At 35.3% G+C, this 25,938-nt stretch overlaps 1 protein-coding gene across 1 annotated transcript in view; it reads left to right on the top strand.

Annotated features, from left to right (window-relative positions):
* The window catches only part of Strump (WASH complex subunit strump), a 52,332-nt gene extending 31,234 nt beyond the window's left edge, over window positions 1-21,098 (top strand). The window contains 6 exon segments of the mRNA XM_067102881.1: window positions 1,921-2,017; window positions 6,996-7,178; window positions 9,131-9,186; window positions 16,370-16,598; window positions 17,008-17,167; window positions 18,358-21,098. Of these exon segments, the coding sequence (XP_066958982.1) occupies window positions 1,921-2,017; window positions 6,996-7,178; window positions 9,131-9,186; window positions 16,370-16,598; window positions 17,008-17,167; window positions 18,358-18,499 (867 nt within the window). The 3' untranslated portion in view covers window positions 18,500-21,098.
* The last annotated feature ends 4,840 nt before the right edge of the window (window positions 21,099-25,938 follow it).

The following is a 25,938-nucleotide window of genomic DNA, read 5'->3' as shown; positions in this document are numbered from 1 at the left end:
TCTGTCAGGAATGTCAGGTTAATGTTCAGAAAGTTTTGATGTCAGGAGAATTGAATTTATGTGCTCTTTTAAGAAATTTCTTGTTGATTTTGACAGACCTGGAAAAATATTTAGAAGTTGTTTGTTTGGTTGTAATTTTCTCTTTTCCTGACAAAATTTCCACAAATACAAATATCATTTCTGAGGAACAGATGGAAGGATTAATCTTACAAATTATCACAGTGTCCAAATCCATTGAAGGAGAGAATGTCCAATTATTAGACTTAACTGTTGTACAAATCTGTTTAGGTGTCTTTTGTTTTGAGATAGCCTGCTAAGTCTAAACCCATGAATTAAGGAGTTTTATTCCTTTAGGGAGGGAGGAGTCATCCCAGGTCATTTGCCCACCTTCCTCCAGCCATGGTTTGAATGGGCAAAAGAGTGAAAAAAGTTTGGGGGGGTCAAAATTTATGGCTGTCCATTCCTCTGCTGCCATGAATGGGAGGTTGCCTGTCTGGCCAGATTAACAGTGTGGTATGTAAATATAAACAAAAATAGTCTCAGTTCTGGATGGTTTGATTCTGTTTAGATCTAGTTGTTCTTTTCATTTCAGATACTGATACTGTTCCACCCATACCCTTTGCATTCGCCAGCATCTCTGGTGATGAATGAAGGCAAACTACACTAGTCACAGAGTGGTCTCTAGCATTCTCCATTTGTTCTTGCTGGGAGAAGTGCCTAGCAGCAGGGATCAGTGATTGAAAATATTCCACTGAATGAGACTTATTCTTCAGACTCATTTCAAAATAAAACATTCTAGAGATACAGTGCTTGTCTTCATCTGAGATGGGTAACTTTATGCCTGTGATAGACCTGAAGGCTCTCTTTAAAGTATCCTTCAAAACTCATGGAATATTTATTACTTTGTCTTCAGTTTGTACCATATACCAGTTCATGGGTCTTTGCATTGAAAGGCGATGGCCCCACTTTTTTTTGCCCAGGATTTCACCATGGTTTTGTCTAATGCCCACTGGAAGGGAATATGCTTGCTGCATTACTTAAGGACTTTAAAGTTTATAACTGGCATCATCTGAGGCACACTTGCCTTACAACCTTTTGTCATGAGTTGAGGTCATGGTAAATTGGGATAAGTTGGATCTCATTCACCAATGCATTGTTAAACAAAGTATCTGGGCATGGTCATTGATGTTCTGGCAGTGGTGAGAATCTTGCACCTTGGGCTCCTGAAGGAACAGCCAGTATTTGGTTTTGGCAGGTGGTCCTTTGTCACCAGTAGTATTTGAAGATGTTTGCATCATGGCTGTAGCCACTATGCTAGCTTCACTGGCAACTGAAGCAACACTGGTCAGCACTTTGTACTCTCCCTTCTCAGCTTGTGCCTTGGAGTCAAGATGTTTGGTAGAGGATCTAGATTAGTGGACAAATTTATGAATTTCTTGCAGGAGTTCTTTGACATTTTTGTCTGGAAATATTTTGTTCTCAAATGCATTGAAGGAAGGCATGGGCTCACACCTGAAAGGTGATTTGAAATCCCAAAAGTGTGGTCAAGGACACATTCCTGCACATCAACTATTTGTAAATTTAAAATGCAAGACTAGCATTGCAAGTATTTCAGGAGCAAGTTTGAGGTTGACTTGGTAGTGGTGATGAGTTTCAACATGGCTGTTTGTCTTAAAGCATTGCACAAGATCCATGAGTTGGGAGTCATAAAGCCATTGAGCTGTCATGCCAGCATTATTGGCAAGAGGAATGTTCTGGTGGAACAGCTCAGTTATCAGAACTCAGGTTCAGGATGGAATGGTCTCTGCATTTTTGCAGCTCAGTGAAAGGCTGTTCACTTGCACTGAAGGGTTCTATAATGCTTGATTTTTTATGTTACCAGACTGGACATAAAGCTTAGAAAATAATTCTGTTTTCCAGTTTGCCATATTCCTGGGCAGCGATAAAACTTTATCATCAACCTTGGGCAATGTTGAGTACTCACTGGCAACAACTACAGTAGTAGGTGTGGCTGGAGGTAAGGGACAAGGCTATGGTACAGGAAGAAATAACCTCAAGCCATTAATAGATAGGTTTCTTAGAACTGATAATATATTTTAACTCTGGAAGTAGGAGAGCAGGCAATGATGTTATTTCAAAGACAATTATTTTGAGAGCAGTATTTCTCTTTTGACTGCAGAGGTAGAAGGACTGAAAGTTAATTCTTTTTAAGTATGTGAAAATGGGCAAAGTAAAATTGATGACAAGACCACAAATGGGACTGCATACCTGTCTGTGCAGCAAGTATACATTTAGGTGAAGCAAGATAGGATGGTTAAATATTTAGAATTATCTTTTTACCTGCACTGGTGGTTGTGCGAATGGCACCAGAAGCTGGTAGGAGCTCTTTGCAGGAATTGTTTGGCTCAGATAAATATTTTGAGATGAGAAGGGATTTTCAATGGTCTGTTTGGGAGTCAGAGACAACTTGGAATGAACACCTCATGTGGCTGGCACTCCAGTTGACTTTATCCAGGCAGTCAGAATGTTGATTGCATTCCAAAATGTTTGAGACAGAATTCCAGGAAGTGGAACAGGAAGAATCACTTTTAATTTTTTTTTCAGCTAGAGGAGGATTTAGTAACTTAGGTTACCCTGGTTGGTCAAATCCATTTTTTGCAGATCCTTTGAATGGACAGAGAGACATGGATACAAGACCAGAAACAGAAGAATCTGAAGAGGCAAAGTCAAGGGTGAAGTGTTACATTGCAATGTAGACCAGTCATGGCATGTCTCACATTTCATTAGAGGAGAGAAACTTTTCCCACTACAGTAGTTATAAAAGATATGAGTTTGTATTACACAAATCAATGACTGAAGAAGTTTTTTTACAAGCTTGTTCCAGGCAGGCCTTAAAAGATACCATGAGGCATAAAAGTTGTCAGCTTGTTTTCAGAAACAAATAAATAAATAAAGTTTCATCAGGGTCAGACTCATAAGATACTTTGGTTGGTCAGCACTCGGTTATAAAGCACAGGGTTCTTACATAAAAGCTGTGACAAGTGGAAGGAAAATGTGACAAAATTAATGGAAAAGGAAAACTCACATAACTATGAGGAGTTATAGGTTACAGTGTCATAATAAAAGAGCAGTATACTGTATTTAATATTATTGTAACCATTACAGAGACAAGAAATCTAGTAACTAATGAGACTGAAATTGTCAAAAAGGGTTTCAGAAAAAATCCCAGCCTTAAAAGTAAAATGGAATACAGTACTACATGAATTGAGAAATGCTGCAAATTTGAAAATTTGGACTTATTGCTAAAATATAGGAAGCAAAATGAGATAAGGAATATCTTAGTAAGTAGAGAGTAGCTTGTTTAGTACCATCACATGACATCTCATATGTGTATGGCACTTTCAGTCTATACTTAAGATGGTGATTTCTGTGCAGAAATAAGGCAATATATAATTAATGGGGTTTGATGAAACCATACATTTTCACTTTTGAAAGTATTTCTTTGAGTTAATCAGTCATATGAAATAATTACTGTTGTATTAGTAACTTTGCAATTTTATTGACTTTGTTGAGATGCACACAATATAACAATTGTAGGGTTTTTCCTTAGGTTGTAAGGTTGAGGAACCAGTTGAATATTGCACTAACACCAACAGCAGCATAACAATTTTGTTTTGTTTATCAGAAGCCTCCACAACAATAGCTCCTCAACATTCAAAGCATTTTAGCCAACCACCTCAGCAGCATCACAACTCCAGACTCCAGCCCACAAGAAACCCAGGGTGTCAATATTGGCCATTGGTCAAACATGAGAAGTGGTAGGGATCAGGGATTTCATTGGCAGATGGGGGTGATGGTCAAGAGTCCCCTTCATCTAGCTTAAGGCATGCCTTGATCCAGCTGGAAGAAGATAAAATGCACGTTTAGGAAACCAAGTGTTCAATTAATACTGACAGCAGAAAACAGTAAACTTTTCTGCAGATATGTGAAGACAAAGTTCAAGTATAAGTTTCAGATGATATTAAAAGTAAGTGACCCTAATAAACTAACTGGTTTGTTATTAAGACATTTTCTTGAAGTTTATGTTGATACAGTATATGTTGCTTTTCTGTTTCCTAACTCAGTGAAGACTGGTATATAGATTTGCATATGTGATTGTAAAGCATATTGAAAAAATTTTAACAGTAAAATTATGTTATGCTTTGTAAGTGCCTGAATTTTTTCATTGTTTAGCAGCTGTTTATGCATATATTTACATACTTTATCTTTTGTCAACTTATCTTTATACATTTTTATATGGTAAAGTCCAATAGTTTTGGCATCACTGGAATTTACTGGTTACTAGACCTTCCTAAGTGGTAGATCATATAACGTAACCTGTTGAAAAAATTTGTTAAAAATATAATTAAAGTTAATTACCATAGACTAGACTAAACATCATACGACGGATTTTCTAATCACAGGTAGTGTTTAAATAACCATATAATGCGAACCCATTAAGTGTTATCAGTGTACCTCATGCAGTGCAATTGGCATTACTCAGGGTCTTTGCAGTGTCCTTTCGGCCAGGAGTCTGACAACTGTTTTCATTCCTTTGCTGTACCTCCATTCATATCCTTTTTCTTCCATAAATATCCAAGATCTTTTAACAAATTCTAAGCACTTGAAGTTTTCCTCCTGTTACACCTTTCAATTTTTACTCTCAGTTTCAAATATTTCAGCACTGAATGATAAAAGTTCAATGCTTGGCATGTATGCCGAAAATTTTTATAAGATCAGTTATATTATAATTATCATGATCGTGTTTAAAAGTACTTATTAAAAAAATATTTTTCATGAAGAATCTATCAGGGTTTTTGATCTTGTCCAAGGCTAGGATATTGTCTACAAGATCAATTGTTAAATATGAATTTTTTAAGTTTTTAAAACTAATTGCAAAACAGTTTTGCCTACAATTCATCATTCTTAATTAAATCATGTTATTAAATACAAGATTTATATTGCATTTAATTATTAATGAAAATTTAAATGAATATCAACCAAACATGCAACAATGATGCATATTTCATGTTACTGAACTTGCAGAGATTTTGATAAATTGTACATTAGATTTTTAACATAAAAGTTCTTTTCCAAACTTGAGTACAGTTGCTACCTTTCAGCTAAATTAATAGGTAGGAAGTGAAATTTATCCCATGCAAATCCATGGTTTATCTGTGTTAGACTATGAAAAAACCCTATACAGAAACTCACAAAGATGGCACTATTTAGTTTTGAAAATCTTCCACTTTAGACCATCTTCATGAACAAATTATATATCACGATGAAAACTTACTGTATCATTTAAAGAAACTATATTTATGTATTCCATATGTTCTTATAATCAGGATAACGTGTAATGTATTAAATGAAGTGTACAACAGGGAGGACGAAACACTGGGTATAAAATTTAAAACCTTTTTTACTCTTTTACCTTGTGGTTTTTGTTGACCAGCAATACTATTACACTATACCCCACCAAACATTTATGGCATTTACAGAAAATCCTTCATTTTTGAAAGTTCTTATTATATATAAAAGCTTCATGTTACACCCAAAGTGTTAAGAGTAATTATGTTTATGGTTTAAAATAACAGTTGGAATGTTAGTCAACAATGCATCTTCTTGGTACATCAAAAATTTATGCTCAAGAGTTAGGTCAACCACAGCGACAGACCACTGAGCTGGATTAACAGCCTCCAAGTTATCAGCTGGCCCGAAGGATTAGAGTGGGACTTATTTTACGTGGCTAAGAACCAATTGGTTACTCATAGCCAGTTTGACCTACAGCTTATTTAGGAACTGTCCACATTAACCAGTAAGAAATGAATTTTTATCACCAGAAATAAATGGTCTCTTTCTTCATCAAGTTAGCAGACAATGAACGTGGGCATAGTAACGTTTCAGTTTTTGACTAAAAATGCAAACAAAATTTTAAATTACTTATATTTTAACAATCACTCAATAAACATGCATCAATAATCACTTAGTACTTATGCTAAAGAAATAGAGACAGTATAAATGGAAATTATCAAAATGGGCAAAGACAGTTAACAATATCTTGCAAAATAACAATGAATGAATAATTAGTTCTAGGAACAAATCATCTACTAGTATATTAAATTCAATGAAATTTAAATGCTTCACTGAAATTACATAAACTTTAATTTTATATATGTAACTTATCAAGTAATTACATAGCTTAGTTTCTACTTTAAACTGGCAGCTTTAGAACTGAAAATTTGCAGTAGCACTCTTTTGTTTTGGTGCAGGTAAGTGCCCCACCACTTTCAGGGAAGAATAGGTACAACATAGCTAAAGAGCTCAATTTGTTTCTGCCGTTGATGACTGAACATTGGATCGTTCAGCAGCTGTTGTTTTTAATTCAGAGAGTTTTCACCAGATGGTTTGGTTGTCTTTCAAAGGATTTGGTGAAGTATTCTTTCATTTAGTAGCCTCTGAGCTATATTTTCATAGCTTAGATTAGCTTAGCTTAGCTTAGCTTTTTCAATTTTTTTGACTTAATTTGTCAGACACAAGTGTGACCAGTAGCCGGTGTTGCAGCAAAGGACTGTAATACTAGGTTGACCTCATTTAAATATGATGAACATTTGTTTATGTTATCATTGCCAAGGACAAGTGTGTTCTCTTGACTTGACATGTGAAGAATGTAGGGACTGGGACGAAGTAAATGGAGAATTTTGACCAATCATTTGGATTAGAGAAAGCTAGGCTTAGAAAGTGGCTGCTAGAGCTGAGGCTAGAGATTCAGTGTCTTCTACCCCAAAACCAGTCCTTTTCGACACCTTTGACTCTCGCTCACCGATTCCTACTTCTCTGCTCTCCTACAACTCCATTACCTGGTTCCCTTCCCTCTGAACCTAGTGCCATTGCCAGTCTCAAAGCTCGGATAGATAAAAAGTTTAATGCATTAGTAAGTACGGTTGCTCAAATAGGAGCTTTCGTTAGAGTCCTTTTAGATAAGGCAATTGTTGATCCCAGTGCAAGTGTTGGTGCAAGTGCTAGTGCTAGTGTTGTGTCAGTGGAGGGGATGGCTTCTTGTCCCACTGATGCTCCTAGATGGAGCCCTGCCAAACTCCCCTGCACCTGGGAGGAGGCAAACCATAAGTCCATGGGAGGTAGGTGGCGTTTGCCCACAAGTAGTTGCTCCCTCAACCAAACCTGTCACTACCTCCCAGGTTTCAGTAGCCAAGCACTGGAAAGGTGTACCAGTGGACCACACATTATCCTCCAGTGGTTCTGATTCCAATCCCAAAGGAAAGGGTGTGGCAGTTTCAGGATTCCTCCAGACCTTTGAAGGGAAGGGGCATGTCTTGAATGAACAGCCAAAAGGATCAAGAGCCCTCATGCAGCCATTGGGACGATAGAGAGCTCCCATTGGATACCGAGCTCCCAGTGGCTCATAAGCACCCACTGGCTCCCAAGTGCCAGTTGGCTCATAGGCATACAAAGGGATCAATTTCTCCCATGTTACAAAGCTCCCAGTGGCTCATAAGCATGCATTTGGAGCAGTGCGTGCAGTAGCTCCCAACATCCCATTGGCTTCCAGTTCTCATCCAGTGTTGGATTACATGACTGAAGGTTCTTCAGACTCAGACATTCGTATTTCAGCGAGTCAACCTGTTTCAGTGCCTTCTATTAAGCAAACTTCGAAGAGTGTATCCTCTTCTCCTATTGCTGAATGACCAAAGGCGACCCTAGTATTGGCTCCTCAAGATCCTTTGTTGCTCCCCCATCCATCAGCGACTGGATAATATCTTGGAGCTTCTGAAGAAACCTTCGTCTTCTCCTCAGAAACCGGAGGAACCAAGCTCTACCAAGCTAAGTGGGCAGTATTTTGCAGATGGTGTAAGGAACGTAACATCTCTTCTTCTACCTCTATACCCCAACTAGCTGAATTTTTATTCTACTTGAGATCTTCCCAGGGCCTATTGATGTCTACAGCCAAGGGCTATAGATCCATGCTGAACTCAGTGTTCAAACATGAGATTTGGGCATTTCCTCTAACACAGACATTTCAGACATGGTCAAGTCCTTTGACAACACGAAACGGAAGTCGCAGTTCCCAGTGTCTTGGAACCTAGATGTAGTGCTACATTGGTTATCAGGCCCTCCTGTTGAACCAATTTACATGTCTTCTTTTAGAGACCTGTCCAGAAAGACACTATTTTTAATCTCCTTAGCCACAGCAAAACGAGTCAGTGAGCTGCACACACTGGATAAACAAGTCTGTTTTTTCCCAAGAGACTGTAGTATGCACATACATTTTAGGTTTCTTAGCTAAAAACAAGAACCCTTCTAATCCATGGCCTCATTCTTTTTCCATGCAAAGCCGTAGGGAACTGGTGGGACCTTCGGATCAAGAGAGTATTGTGCCCAGTGAGAGCATTGAGGTATTACCTCAAGAGAGCCAAGAATATCAGAGGGGATTTTCGTAATCTCTGGTGCTCGGTTAAGAAAACTTTGCACCCTCTCTCCAAGAATGCTATTTCTTTCTTTTTGTGAAACATTATTGTGGAATCTCACTTGGGGATCCAAGAAGATGGTTTACCTTTGTTAAAGGTAAAGGCCCATAAAGTGCAGGCGGTATCCACATCGTTGGCTTTCAAACACAATCTCTCTCTATCTACAATTATCTAATCGACTTGTTGGAAGTGTCGCTCAGTCTTCGCCAACCATTATTTACGTGATGTCGAGACAGTTTTCAAGGACTACAATACGCTGGGTCCATTCTCCGCAGCTGACGTGGCACAAGGGAATGAGGGTTAGGAGTGATCATTCTATTTTCCTGTATCTCCTAGCCTTGTTTAAGGTTGATGAGTTTTCGGAAGCCTTGGGGTACTTGGTACCTGGAGTACCCTCCGATCTGTTTTTTTACGGTTGGGTAATAAGTTTTTAATTGCTGTTCAGGTAATATTTTTTTTATGGTCGTGTTGGTTGGTGTATGTTCGTGCCCAGGGCAAGGGCAGTTATTCTGTTTAGCTTTGTCAAGTCGTAGAAGTAATCTCTGACCACAAAGCTCCCATTGAAGTAGGGTCAATTCCTGACATCACCAGTCTTGTCCCTACAGATCGAGATGAGCAACGACCAAGAGGCAGTACCTTCCTGCTCTTGCTCTCTCCCCAGGTAAGGTTACAACAGGCATTATCACAATGCTAGCTTTTTATCTATTTCAAATGCATTTCCATTTATAAAAGGGATTTTGACAAAGGAAAAATCTATTTCTGGAGAGGGTCCCGTGTCAGCCGGTGAAAAAGTCCATTCAGCACTTATTTCTAGGTAATTCCGTTGTTAGATACCAGAGAAAGCTAAATGAAATGCTGGAGTTACTACCCCCAGAGCGAGCTCCATTAGATGGAGTCGTGTATGGAAAAGGGTGAACTATAAAACACGGAACCTTATCCTATAGAGATCCCAAAGTCAAAAGTCCCACAGAGAGGTGCCGTTACAAACCCATGCACCACTCATGGACAGTACACAAATCACCGCTAGCCGCATTCCATTTCAGCAAGCACCTCACGGTCACACGTATTTTCGTTGTGCTTTTTATCTTGTGCTTTTTGCATCATTATGGCATCCTCACAAGGTCTTTCTTCATCTAAGTTGAGTATCAGTGTTTCATTTTTTTATTTGAGGCAATTGAGGCTCCTTATTTCCCTTTAGTTTAGTAATTTGGGGGATTTAAAACGCCCGTCTCGATCTCTCTCGCGGCCTCACGTGACCTCTATGCGTGGTTCGTGAACTTGGGTCGCCTTGTTTTCGATCTTTCTCACTGTTCCTCTTCATGTTTAGGGTATTTTTCCTATTCGTGAAGTCTAATTAGTGATTTTGATTGATTGACTTTTGTATCCCTTTGCCGAGTGAAGGCTGGTGTTTAGGCTTGGGCTACCCTCGGGCCTATTCGCCTCTTATCATTTCCTTAACATGCCTTATTTTTGCCCTTCACTTCTCTTAGCTTCTGGGAATTTTATTTACGTTGGTACTGTTAAGATTTTTGTTTAATCTTTGCCCTTGTGTTCGGATGCATTTGATATTTGTTGATTATTATGGATATTTCTTTTGTTAGGGCGGCCATTTCCCTTCACGTCCCACATCGGGTTGGGTATGGTCCTCCTCTTATATTTGTTTTGTTGATTATTTTATCCATTTATCATGGGTTGGTTGTTAGCTTTAGTCTTACCTTTTTGGGCGTTAGGTTTTGCCCCCCCTTTTTTCCATGAAAAAAGGGGTGGGGGGTGGTCGATCATTCGTTTCGTTCACATGCCCTTCATAGTGTTTTGTGTACGTTTTTCCAATGCGGCGCTCTCCTTAAGTTTTGACTAGGGTCTTTTCATTTTATGTTTTCCCTTCCCCTGTTTCAGCTTTCGCGTAGGCTAATAAGCCTCTTGTTTAAGCTGAAATAGCGAGGGATCTCGTGTAACTTCCCTCTCCCTGTTTCGGCTTTTCGCTATTCTTCCCACCTCCTGTCAATGTGGGATTCAGCTATGTAATTACTTGGTAAGTTACATATATAAAAATGACATTTTTATAATAAAATAAGGTTTTATATATACTTACCAAGTAATTACATGATCGGAGCCCTTCCCTCCTCCCCACACATAGACATAGAGCATAAATGAACTGAGCTCTTCAGCTATGTTGTACCTATACTTCCCCGGAAGTAGGCGGGGCACTTACCTGCACCAAAACAAAAGAGCACTACCGCAAATTTTCAATTCTAAAGTTGCCGTTAAAGTAGAAACTAATGTATATGTAATTACTTGGTAAACATATATAAAACTTTATTTTATTATAAAAATGTCATGTTTATAGATTTTCTTTCAGATCGTTAAAGTAAAGCAATCTATCAGTCTTAAGTAAATAAAAATTGTTGCACCATTGCAGTAACAGTAGAATAGGAGAACCTCTCCTCAGGTAAGGTTCTTTGTTTAGCAGAGTCATTTTCATCATCATTTATCCATTATGACATTCTCTACAACACAGACTTTTTGGGATTGTTTGTTTCTCTGTTATTAAGGGGTAAATGCTGTTCACTGGTACAGTATGTCATTTCCAGAGATACCCAACCTGCCATATTCCCTGATTTGTATTGTTGTAACACCTCATTTTAATAGACCTCAACTGAGCTGACTTTTATACTTATCAACTACCATACTTTTATGATTATTTCTTCCTATGCTACCATTTCAGATGTGATACATTTTTAGATATATCTCTTAAATTTTATGTTAAGTGCAGCGTAAAGGTTAGTTTAGATTAGGAACTATCTAAAATTGCTGTTAGCTGTAGGATACAAGTATCTAGGAAATATTCAAATGCAGCTAAAATACAGTAGGCAGTCCCCAGTTAATGGCAGGGGTTCAGTTCCCGGCCGAAAATCGCTGGCAACTGAAAATCACAGATTACCGAAAATCACTGATAATAGTGCCAATAAACTGCTTAATGATGCCATTAACCAGTTATTGGCGTGGATAACCGGTTATCAGCAGTGATAAACCACTTACCAACGCCATTAAACCACTTACCAATGCCGATACACTGCTTACCGACGCCAATAAAGCACTTACTAACACCAGTAAACTGCTTACCGATGCCGATAAACCGCTTACCAACACCAATAACCTGGTTAAAGACATCACCAGCCAAGCGCCATAACACCAAAACGCTGTTAACTGATGCCGCTGATGAGTGGGGACTGCCTGTACAGTATAAGGTCTTTGTTACTTAACCCTTAAACGCCTGTTGGACGTAGCAAACGTCGACTAAAATTGTCTGTTGAATTTCCAGTGGACGTAGCAAGCGTCGACTACAAAAAATTTCAACCTTCGGTCAACTTTGACTCGACCGAAATGGTCGAAAAACGCAATTTTAAGCTAAAACTCTTACATTCTAGTAATATTCAATCATATACCTTCATTTTGCAATAAATTGGAAGTCTCTAGCACAATATTTCGATTTATGGTGAATTTTTGAAAAAAACTTTTTCTTACGCATTTTAATAACTCGGCCGAAAATTTCAGAAATTCTTTCGTCATTTTGTCGTAATTTTTGCACTTCTATATTAGCCGTTACATAAAGTTTTATATATGAAAATGTGCGCAATTTCATGTACAATACAACAGAAAATAACTCATGGTTGTAGCTTTTATCAGTTTTGAAATATTTTCATATAAATTGCGATAACTGCCAAAATTTCAACCTTCGGTAAACTTTGACTCGACCGAAATGGTAAAAAAACGCAACTGTAAGCTAAAACTCTTACATTCTAGTAATATTCAATCATTTACCCTCATTTTGCAACCAATTGGACGTCTCTAGCACAATATTTCGATTTATGGTGAATTTTGAAAAAACTTTTTCCTTACGTCGCTTAGAAATTCTTTAAAATCACGTTGTCGTAATGTTTGCACTGTTTTATATTAGTCGTTACATAAAGTTTTATATATGGAAATGTGCGCAGTTTCATGTAGAATACAACAGAAAATAACTCATGGTTGTAGCTTTTATCAGTTTGAAATATTTTCATATAAATCACGATAACTGCCAAAATTTCAAGCCGGTCAACTTTAACTCGACCGAAATGGTAAAAAACGCAATTATAAGCTAAAACTCTTACATTCTAGTAATATTCAATCATGTAACTTCATTTTGCAACAAACTGGAAGTCTCTAGCACAATATTTCGATTTATGGTGAATTTCTGAAAAAAATTTTTCCTTACGTCTACGCTTTACAGTAACTTCGGCCGAACATCTCAGAAATTCTTTCGTCATGTTGTCGTAATGTTTGCATCGTTTTACATTAGTCATTACATAAACTTTTATATATGAAAATGTGTGCAATTTCATGTACAATACAACAGAAATTAGCTCATGGTTGTAGCTTTTATCAGTTTTGAAATATTTTCACAAATCACGATAACTGCAAAAATTTCAACCTTCAGTCAACTTTAACTCGACCGAAATGGTCCTAAAACGCAATTGTAAGCTAAAAATCTTACATTCTAGTAATATTCAATCGTTTACCTTCATTTTGCAATAAATTGGAAGTCTCTAGCACAATATTTCGATTTATGGTGAATTTTTTAAAAACATTTTCCTTACGTCTCTTGTAATGTAACTCGGCGAACATCTCAGAAATTCTTTCGTCTCGTTGTCGTAATATTTGCACCATTTTATATTAGTCGATACATAAAGTTTTATATATGAAAATGTGCGCAATTTCATTTACAATACAACAAAAAATAACTCATGGTTGTAGCTTTTATCAGTTTTGAAATATTTTCATATAAATCACGATAAATAGAAAAAAAATTCGACTTTTGGTCAACTTTAACTCGACCGAAATGGTCGAAAACTGCAATTGTAAGCTAAAACACTTACAGTTTAGTAATATTCAATCAATTAGCTTCATTTTTTCAACAAACGGAAGTCTCTAGCACAATATTTCGATTTATGGTGAATTTTGAAAAAAAAATTTTTATAATGTGTTTTCAATTACTGAATTCATGCATCATTTTGTGATAATATTTTCTCTGTGTTGCTTTGATCATTTTAAAATTTGTTATATACCAAATCATTGCAATTTAGTGTACAATACAACTAAAAAAATTAAGTCATTAGCTTTAACCGTTTGCTTACAGCGCGATTTGTATACAATTATATAAGAGTTTTTTTTCCTTGTCATATATTCCAATATTTATATATGATAATGATATTTTTTCATTTCTGATGGTTGCATACTAAACTTCAGGCAATGACAAAAAAATGACCAAAAAATGAACTCTTAATCTTAAAAACTAAGCATGCTGTGATTTTTGAAAAAACTTTTTTCGCAGGCGCTAACTCACCGAATGCCGCGGCATATGGGAGACGTTTTTGTAAATAGGGCTTCACGTTAAAGGGTTAATAGACTTTTGTTACTTAATAGACTTTTGTTACTTATCTGAAAGGCCATACCCCCAAAGCTCCTGTTAAGTTGAGGTGCTACTATTCAGGGTTTCTGACACTTTAAAATAAAGCCCTGATATGTACCTTTATATTGATTCCAGTTGTCTGGGATCTCTCAGCAGCATAATCCCTCTCACCAAAATTGAGACAGGTTTGTGGTTAAATTATCATAATTTTTAAAAACAAAGTTAATATATACAAACAAACCTATCTCTATAGTGCAAGTTCTTGCTTCCCAACCCCTCTAAATTGTCACAGCTGTGTGCTCAGACACAGAGGATGAGTCTGAATTCTTCTGAGTATTCTGTTGACCCACCAGCACACTGTGATAGGCCAAGTAGCATTTTCTTTTTGACATGTATTGAAGTACAGTATCTGTTGTTATTTCATTGTATATATGAAAGGACTGATATAAATACTCTGTATTGGGTTTGTATGGAAAAATTATTGTTATGATTTTTCAAATCATATATTTTCATGTAAATATGAATCGTCAGAGAGGTGTTAGTGTCAAGATGTATGTACAATCACTCAAAAAAGTTTTGCAACATACTTCAAAAGTTTTCGGACAACAGCTTATAATAGCGACATCTGGCGCTATTTGGCAACTCACCTGTAAGCGCGTGAAACAACTGAACACTGAAGTGGTGGGTCCGAGAAGTTACCTGCAGTTTCCCTTAAACAGGGCTTTTTCTGATACTGCTTACTGTTGTCATACTTTACTTAATAAAAAGGATGTCACTATAATACTTCAGAGGTCATCGCTGTTCTTATATTTTAATATTTTCACCTCCAACTGCCATCACTATCGTTGTTTTATCTCCATATGTGTGAACTTTGTAGACATAGGCTCTACGACTGTTATAAGTTGAACTATTAGTCTTATTAACATCAACAAATACGACTTTTGTAAAGATTTGCTTGAACATTATTATTATTCAAATTTTTAATGACTAATCCTATGTATGTGTGAACTAGTGAAACTTAATATAAAATATATACTGAACTATACTAACAGATTTCACGTCTGTTTTTGTAATACACAGAATATAATATATATTATATGTATACACACACACACACACACACACACATATATATACATACATATATATATATATATATATATATATATATATATATATATATATATATATATATATATATATATATATATATATATAATATACGTTGTCATGTGTAATTTCGCATTTCTTTCATTGCTACTTAGCCTATCATTTTGATGCCTCTTATGAAGTTAACCGAATATATAACGCCTATTTTTGTATTTCTTATTATCTAAGTGTCTAATGAATTAAAATTAGCAAGAAATTCAACATTAATTTAGTTAATGCTAAATGCCAGCAGTGATAAAGACTACCATGCTCATCAGTGGAGAATGTCTCCTCCTCATCAAAAGATATTTCATTACAGAAATCATCGGCCGCTGGATTATATTATAAGCATAAACCCTACCCTCTATTCTTTGTGTTTCGCTGATATGAAGTGTTTCTTGACAGGAGTATGATGAAATAATATCTTGGTCTCATGCAGCCTGTTACGGATGGTTTGAGCAGCAACTTGAAGGGAGAGCGTAATGTTCTCTCTTTATAGCAACATCGGTTGTCAGGGGAGTTAGGAGGTTCCTTAAGTGATCATCCGATGATGATCTTTAACGTAGTGAAACAATGGGGTTGTCCTCCAGTTTTTACAATGAATTTATCATGTTTCCTCGTTCTCTCTGTTGTTGTATCCCTCTATCGTGGTTGTTTTATTTACGCTAAGCTGCGAGCAATATCTACAATAGAAACATTAGTCTTATGAAGCTAATGATTGTGGCGTGGCTTAGTCTGTTGCCCATCTTATCGGTGCACGTGAAGAGAGTTTAAACTTCTCCTGCGGAATGGAGTCACACGATAACATACGACGTTATGAGATTTTTCTTTTTGTTTTTGACAACGATAATGGTTGAATTCTTTCTTTCTTTATTTATACATAATTTGATTAATGGTTATTCAATATTATTTTATTAGTCAATAAGCTTTTTCTCTGGATTCGAAATATAGTTTCTTCTTTGACTCTTTTGCCCAATCATCTGAAGTGAAAATTTTCAAAATGTTTCGTCATTTTTCGTAATATGAATTTTTTCACTTGCCATTCTTTTATATTGTTAACCGTATGATTAATAACCAAAAAAGTGGCACAAGGAAATTACATTTCCTTGTAAATATCAAAAGAAAAAATTACTGTTAGGTGAACGAAAACTTCTGGAACATGTTGCAAAACATTTTTGAATGACTGTACATAGAAATTACTAATACAAATCTTAAGTGTACAGTAAAAAATTTCTTTTCTTGATTTAGGTCCTTGATGGCTGATGTGAAACGGCATTACGTAGATCCAACTCGTCCTTATCCTGACGAGGACGGCACTCTTACGAGTGAACTGAGCACTTATTTAGAATGGTGTGGTATGACTCAGCCTTTGGAAAGAATATATATAACTACAAGTCCTCTACCATCTCTCAGCCTGATGCTGCTCCTCACAGTTATTACACAGATTCCTAAAGTGCATTATGCCAAGACATTAGGTAAGTTAGTTTTTTCATCTTCTTGAACTAAAATGCAAATACTGTATCATTTCTGAACTTGTTAGTTGCTTTTTTAGGAATAATTTGATTTAATCAATTCTGATTCCATAAGAAAGGAAGTCTCAATACTATTCACTAAGCCAAATTATATCCAGGATAGCCATAAGTTACATTTTCATTAATGGGTAATTCTGATGAATATGTTTGTATTTAGCTTATGTGTGGGGGTATTACATGTTGTTATCTTTTCAATACGTGAGATTTAGAAATTCTCTCTCTCTCTCTCTCTCTCTCTCTCTCTCTCTCTCTCTCTCTCTCTCTCTCTCTCTTTCTCTCTCTCTCTCTTTACTGTAAGTTAGTGTCTTTCTCCCATAATTTTTACTGTAATATGTAATTGTAACATTTACAGGAACCTTGACTGGGATACGAGGTACAGAAGGAATTGATGGTGAACTTTTGGTGGTCGGTATAGTAACAGTTCTGCGTCAGTTTCACCAGGACCACACGCTACGCTTTATTCAACTTCTCTCCCAGTACATCTCTTCATATGCTGCCCATGTTGCAGCAAGGTACTCTATTTTTATTAATTTTAAAGTAATTATGTTTTTTAACTTAAAGAAATATTCATTTACATGTATAAAAGCTGTGCTGAAATACCATTTATTATGCATAGGAATTCAGAATTAACCTCAGCAGTAAGATCAGATATGGAATAAGTATCTGAAAGTAAAGTTGTATAATACAGTGAACAGTTTTAATTCTTGAGAGCATGTAGGTTATGCTTCTAAATGCCAACTGATAAATTATAGGCTTTTTTCAATTTTGCATTGAAATATGCAACAAGTTGTTTACATTGTAGAAGTATAGTATTGTGTCTCAGGAAAAATTTAGAATGTACAAAGAGATTATGAAATAAAAAGAGGTTTTGGATGTTGTGGTACAAATTATAGTCAGAGTAAGGATGGATGAACTCGTGAGTAACAGCTACTGTAAAAACTTTCGCATAGAGCTTTCTTCATGTAAAGAGAATATGAGGGGGACAGATTGATGAAGAGGGTATGTAAATTACAAGTTCTATTGAGAAGGAAGAGAGGAAAACAAAGAAAGTACAGGCAGTCCCCACTTTACGACGGGGGTTCCGCTCCGATGCCACATTGTAAGCCAGAGATCTTCATAACCTGAAATATCATTGAAAATTGTAAGAAAACCTTACTGTTAATCATTTGAGTGTCTTGTGAATGACGTAAACTGCATTTTTATTGAGTTTTTTTATCAAAAAACCCCAAAATTGTTACCATTCTGCCCTTTTTGGAGCCATATTTCTTCCATTGGATCACCGTTGTTGGCATTGTAAACCCAGAACATGTGTTGTAACCCAGGAAATAATTTTTGATGAATATATTTGAAGAGCACTGTAAGCTCGGAACATCGTAAGCCAAGCCTGTCGTCACCTGGGGACTGCCTGTATTATTTTGACTGGTTAACAGAATTGGAATAACATTCGATTTAGTATATCCAGGTACTGTGAGGGTCTACTTGCTTATGTGCTTATTTCTTGTTGCCTGAATAGGAATTGAAGTGTCTGAGACCATTTGTGATTCTCAAAATGGCTGATTATAAGTACAGTACAATAATGAGATTTTGGTGAAATAGACTGTCTCTCCTCAAACTGCAAATATGGCTGGTTGAAAAGGTTTTTGATACTCAAATTTAGTTTGCAACAAATAAAGCAATGATTTTCCTGTTTTGTCTCTTCCAGTGCTGGGAAGACTGTAGAATTACCACATGAAGCTGTTACTGGTTTAGCTATACTTCAAGCTGTCGCCAAGAAGATGGTCGTTTCAAAGAAGACACTGTCTTTATATGTCCCACAACATTTACTTTCTGCCCACAGTGGCTAATCGAAAATGGTTTTCTAGGAATATATAAGAAGAAAATACTGGATTTTCTTTTTTGTGAAGTCATTTTGAAAACATGTAGCCAAGCATGTTCCAGGTATCTTTGATGATTTCTTCAAGTGAATGACAAGCACAAGATTCAAATGACAGTATTGCATCATATGCAGTTATCTTTGGTTTTTTTTTATTTCATTAACTTGATTATTTTAAAAGGGTCATGATTGCATTGGGGTTCTATGCTACATTGTCTCAAAATAATATCTAGTCATTATAATCATCACTGATCCTTGGATCACAGACTTAATTCATAATCCTACAAGATGAGATGCTATAAGACAGCCCCAAGAGTTAGGTTAGTTTTAATTATTTGTTGGGTCACAAAATATGGGCTTAGCACTTGACTGTGATTTGAGAAGTTCCACTTTGAGAGAAAGAAAATCAAAACTGTACCAGTTGAATATCATAAGTGTAAAATTTTCTCCCCAGTTTTGATTTTCCTATACTTAAATAATTTCCAATGGGCTGTTTCTTATAACCTTTAGATTCTCCCATACACATTTTGACAGTAGTCAGTTTTGATACCACAAGGCTGAAATTATCTTTCATTATTTACATTTAATTTTTGCATCTGAAAAATCATGACAGCAAATGGTTTTTTGCTGTTGATATAATTTGAAGAGATTTTAGCACAGTAATAGATACTAAAAACTTTCTTTATTATTTGTTATCAAAGCTAGTAGTAGAACTTAAAAACTGACATTTCCTGTATCTAAGAAATACATTCCGTGGCTTTTGAATTCTCTATCAGTGATGACGATACATTCAAATTCACATGTAACGTAAGATTTTAAGGAAGGTAAAATTATTACAGCCATAAGATAAAGGCATTGGCTTGATTAAATATTGTATTTTCCAATCAGATATAGCATTAATAATGCAAGCATTTATTCTTATTTATCTGAGAAAGAAGCATGTGAGGAAGAAAGCAAATTTTTACAAAATGAAATAAAATGTTTGAAATTCTGTGACTGACAATCAGGTACACTTACGTTTGGTTATTCCTGCATTATAATTTCGTTAATGAAGAAATAGAAGTTATTCAATATTGTCAAAATTTTATTAAATTACATAGAATTTAATAAACAAAATCAAGCACAGGTATACACCAACCACTTATCAAAACTGGGTAATGGTGAAATTAGTCTGTTTGGTATGTTTTGTAACTTAAATTCTGTGATATTAAAAACACCTAGGCAGTCCCCACTTACCAGCAGCATCGGTTGACAGCATTTTGGTGTTACGGCGCATGGCTAGCGACGTCATTAACCAGATTTTCGGCGCCAATCTCCGGTTAACGGCACCATTAAGTCGGGATTTCGGCGGCAATCTCCGGTTAACTGTGCCGTTCCGTTAAGTGGGGTTTTCAGTGCTATTATTGCCGATTTTCAGTTGGCTGCGGTTTTCGGTTACCAGTGCTCAGCTGGGGACGGAACCCCCGCTGTTAACCGGGGACTGCCGTGCTTAGAACCTGTTACCCCTTTTTTCACGACAATTAGTCTTTGTGGACACATACACAAAAGCTTACCAGAAATACTTCTAAACTTTATTGTCACTTTCACGATTACAGGATATTTTGTAGGGTATAAACTTTCACAAGAGCCTTAGTAGGCATTTCCTAAGCTTTCTTGATAACTGCTAGCCTCAGTGAGCCAAAAACTAATATTTTATGCAAATAAATGCCAGTTCCACTAAGTGGTTCCACATCTTTGAAAAATATATTGTAATTTTAAGTGGCATTATGGATTGTATTAAGCAAACCATATACAGACAGTCCCCGGTTTACGATGGGGTTTCTGTTCTGACACTAATGGTGTAAGCCAAAAATTGTAGTAAACGAAAATATCGTTGAAAATCGTAAGAAAACCTTACTTTTAATCATTTGGGTGTCTTGTAAATGATGTAAACTGCATTTTTATTTAGTTTTTCATAAAGAAAAACTGAAAATTTTTACCAGTCTGCCCTCTTTGGAGCCATATTTCTTCCATCGGATCAGCGTCGTAAACCCAGGAAATAATTTTTTATGAATATATTTTGAAGAGTGCCGTAAGCTCGGAATGTCATAAGCCAAGCCTGTCGTAACCTGGGGACTGCCTGTATAACATTAAAAGAGTTTTTACAGGTCTGGTATATATTAAATATGTACCCACAAACTACAGACCCCATATTGTTATTTATTCTTGCATTCCCACTGAATAACAAACAAGTGATCAATAATTTGTACACATGCATATAGGCAGATGTATATTTTATCTATGAAACAGAAATTTTGTATTTTTGTATTTTAATGTAATTTGACAGTGACTTCCAGTTACGAGACTGCTTACCAAATATAAATAATAGAGTGTGCATTCTGACATTCTCCATGAACTCATAATTAATGGCTTGCCAACATGTAGATTTATCATAGTACTACACAAACTCTGGACATCACTCTCCCCTATTGTTTTGCTGTACAGTATTTGTTATTATATCATGTAATATTCATTGCAAGGGGTATCTGTATTAGTAGTTTTGAAGTGTACCTTCATTTAGATAGATACATGAATATATTATATATATATATATATATATATATATATATATATATATATATATATATATATATATATATATATATATATATATATAATATATATATATATATATATTGTATATATATATATATATATATAATATATATATATATTATATATATATATATATATATGTATATATATATATATATATATATATATATATATATATATATATATATATATATATATTATATAAATAAATATATATATATATATATATATATATATATATATATATATATATATATAAAGATGTATATTTTGTATATATATATATATTATTAAAAATGTATATTTTGAACTGTTAAAATACTTCACCATTTAAGAGCTGTAATGTTTTGTACTTTTTAATAAATTCTGAAATGAGGATCATGTGTGACTGTCTGCATTCCTTAAGACTACTCATTGTTAGGTTTTAAGAGCTGGGAATATGAAATAAAATCATATTGTATATTTATTCCATAAAAGTAGGTGTCATTTTTCCATTTAAAAATTATAATTACAATTATTTTTGTGCTTCCAGATGCATATGTGAAGAAGGCATGGTTTACTTTTAATAAAGAGATTACAGGCGTTTGTAGTCATCGGCCATGTTACAAGTCTGAACTGACAGTCAGCAGTGAGAAAGATGGGTGAGATATTCTATATAATCAATTATTTTGCTTAATTTCAGATAGTCATACTAAGTGCAGAGTACAAAGTCACAGCGTGTACACTTGGCAAGAAAAGTGAGGATACAGTTTTCATTAGATTTCGTTCATCGAATTTGAATTTTTTTCTTACAGAAAACACATAATCTCGGTAAATTTACTCTAGAATATGCAAATACAATGCAAATTATATCAAATATATTAAATCTGCAAAACAAAAATGTTCAGATACTTAAAACCACCATGGATGTCCGAAGTAATCAGAATTTCTCAGATGACTTCGTTCATAGAGATCTAAAAGATAGTGTATGGATATCTCGGTGTAGTACTGTTTATCAGAACAGCAATATTTACTTGTTTTCCGTTATGAACAGGCTTACTATTGCATCATCATACGAGGTAATGATAATTTATTTAATTTTTACACATTCATATTTATATTTCATGGTGTTAAAGGTCAGCTGGAATTAATGGCAGTAAATGATGTGACAGCTAGGGTAGGTTGACCAAATCTATTTAAATCCGCAAGAGCGTTCTCTATGATGTGTGGAGTAGAGCCAGAACTTCGGCGGGAAAACACAAGTAACTGGATGTTTCTTGACGGTGCCATAGTTTCTCTCTCTCTCTCCATTGCTAAAACACACTATATAAATATAGTATCGCTCAATCTCTAAGAGAAAAAAATAATAAAATGAGCTCTACATATAGGCCTAGGCTTACACAACAGCAACTCTCTCTCTCTCTCTCTCCATTGCTAAAACATACTATACAAATATAGTATCGCTCAATCTCTAAGTGAAAAAAAATATAATGAAATGAGTAGCTCTACATATAGGCCTAGGCTTACACAACAGCAACTCTCTCTCTCTCTCTCTCTCTCTCTCTCTCTCTCTCTCTCTCTCTCTCTCTCTCTCTCTCTCTCTCATCATAACATTGCATTCGTTCCTTTATTGTTCCCCATGTTTTTCGTTGGACATTGCTCAAATTTAACTCGATTTCATTATGGAAGATCGCGTTTCCGATTACACAAGCATTCCGTTCATTGTGGTGTCATAAATTCATTTGTGTAAGGTTACTTGGTAGGTTATGTCGAAAAATGTTTATTTTGCTCAGAACTGTCGCTGCAAATTACAACTTGAACGAATAATGTAAAGCTTACTACTGCATTTAAGTATCAATGATTTCAGAACCGTAGAATATGATTGAAAGTTATAGGAGGTCAAGCAAAAAGCAAACACATTAAGACTGAAGCTCCTTCCCCTTCTAAAGTTGCCAGATGTTGCATTAATTAGCAATATATGTCCGAAGATTTAAAAAAACTGTATCCTCACTTTCATTGCAGTGTACACGAGTTGAATTTTCAAACTGTAGTGCTAAGGTTAGGTTATAAAACTCATCCAAATATTAGCCTATGATTCACACATCAAAGTGATTATCATAGGCTCTTGATATACTATGTACTATGACTGGTTGTAACAAAAATTGTACTTTGATCATATACTGTATATCTATACTCTACATGTAATGTATTTTAGTAGGGGGTTTGAATACATTGTATTTGCAAAATCATTGTTCTATACCAACAGCTGTGCATATTTTCAATAGGGTGGGCAGCAAAGGTGTGCAGTTGTTTAGAAGAAACAGAAGATTAATTACTACACTGAAATTCTGTAATGCTTTTCATCATCAATATATGAATCACTTGCGTATTCAGTACACCATCTATTAAACTTCATGAACAATGGAAGTCACAAGCATTTCAGAGTACAGTACTGTAGTTTTTGATCATATGTTTGTAACATTTTTTCTGTTTTTATTTTATATTTGTTTTGCAATACAGTACCCCATTTATGTTTTTACTATACAGATATCTGTGCAGTTCTGTGCATGTTTTTGATGGGAGCTGGGGAGAAGTCATCAAGAAAAATAAAGTCACTGGAAATTATAAAAAAAATTTTCCCACACTGGTATTTGGATTTTTAAACTAAATAGTGCTGTGCCTCTTAATATTTCTGTTCTGCATGGGACAGGTTGGTAAGTCTAGTCCAGTCTAATCTACCAAAGATGGAATCGACACGATAGAGGGGTTACATGATGAAATAGTGTTTTGGAGACAGAAACTGAGAGAATATATGGTATGTAGAACACCTTTGTCTGAATCTTACGTAATCCCATTTCCTTGTTGATCTTGGCAGATGTCTTTGGTTGCACCTTTGGTCTGTCCACATGTTTTTCAGTGCTTTTGGTATCCAGATGTTTTTGTGTACTGTAGTAGTTACCACTCTGGAGTAGTCTACGGGACTCTCAATTGCTGGACATGACCAACCCTCCAGGTACATCACTGTCTTCCTGACAGAATTTAGGGAAAAGTAGAGAAGCACTTCTGCTGAAAGCTAAATGCAGTTGAGAAAGCAAGAGAATGTTATAGGTGAGATAAAGAAGTTTCTATAATTTCAGCTAGCCTTCAGTTTTCCTTGTTTACCTGTAACTTTCTCAGCAATTTAAAACATAAGAGTCAAGCTTGCATGTTATAAGTACGTTCACAGTGTTTGCAAGTTCTCGAAGACTGACTTTCAGGCAAGCTCTGGATGCCTGGCAAGAGACTTTCCATAAAGAAGTCAGGTCCTATGCTTAAATTTCACATGCAAGACATTAATTGGTGCATCTTCATGTGAGACCATCTTCAATACTGTGCTTGATTTTTGCTTTTCGTCTCATTATACGTATCAGTAAACACAGATGACAATGCTAAGGAAGCTTGAGCTGAATTTACAACCCTTTAAATGATTTCACAATTTACAGTAATAAGCATACACTTCCAGGTTCTTGTACAAATAGCCTACTGTAATAATGAATGGGTACAGACTGAAACAGGTTTTAAAATCTTTTTATTAACTAATCTTCCCTATTCTTACACAAATAAATCTATGGCTTATTATATGTTGTGTAATCTTAGAATCACATTACAAGTATTCTCAAGTTCAGTGCAGCACTGCTTATATAAACTGTCAGGGTTAACTTGAGAATGATAATGAAGGAATTGAATAACAGAAATTACAAAAAAATAAAAAATTCATTCAAACATATTTACAAAAACTTGGATAATGTTCTATACATACAATCAGGATAACATGGTTCCTAAATCAAACTTTTCCAAGTACTAAAGAAAAGAGAGAAATTGATTACAACATTTTCAGTATAAAACTGAGCAAATTAATTTCCTAAATGAAAGAGGTAAAAATGCACAATTTTGATATCCTTTCACAAATTGTACAAACTTGGTAACTTTGTAAAATACAAGCATTTGAACATATCAAATATAAAAATCAAATGAACAAATGGTTTCATCCCATCAAATTTTAAATCTTTAACACACTTAGCATAGTTTCCATTTTTGCAATTAATGTTTCAACTTAGTACAAAAAATTTTTTTATGGAATTCCCAATAAAATTCAAAAAAATACAGTAATATGGTTGTCAACAATAACGGCCATGTCCCCCAAAACTAACATCTTATGCCAGCTCCAATGGACATGAAAGTTCCGAATGTTCCTCCACTTTGAAGCATAACTTTTCCTACATTGTTCATTAGTTCTCTTCCTCGAAGGCCATATCTATAGAGAAAAACACACATTAGGACACACTTTGGTTGGTATACTCGACCCAGGCAATTTAAAATGCAGTATATTTATTATTATTATTATTATTATTATTTTATTAATATTTATTATTATTAATTAAATTATTATTATTATTATTATTTTATTATTATTATTATTATTATAATTTGGCAGCAGACCCTCTTTTAAACAGGTTCTATTGAATATTATTGCTGCTTCAGCTGCATTTATTTTTAGAAGACTTTTTCTATTTTCCTTATTGCGGACTTCTCTTCAGTGGAGGTGCGTGCTAACAGCTCGCCTATATCTGTCATTTCATGGGGAAAAGTCAAAATCTGGATTCTGCTTCTTTATATATTCTATACAGTTGGTTCTGTACAATTGTTGCGCTTGACGCGTTTACTCTTCTGTCATTCTCAGCGGGAGCTAGTAGAGGACTGGCAGATTGCATAGGTCCTTCTGAATTTATTACGGGCTTCAGCGGGGTCATGGATATTCTGATTGGTTGCAGTCAGCGAACTTCAAGCCAAATTTCT

This window comes from Macrobrachium rosenbergii, chromosome 4, assembly GCF_040412425.1.
Source record: "Macrobrachium rosenbergii isolate ZJJX-2024 chromosome 4, ASM4041242v1, whole genome shotgun sequence".
Taxonomy (NCBI): Eukaryota; Metazoa; Arthropoda; class Malacostraca; order Decapoda; family Palaemonidae; genus Macrobrachium; species Macrobrachium rosenbergii.
This window is presented reverse-complemented; position numbering and strand designations above follow the sequence as displayed.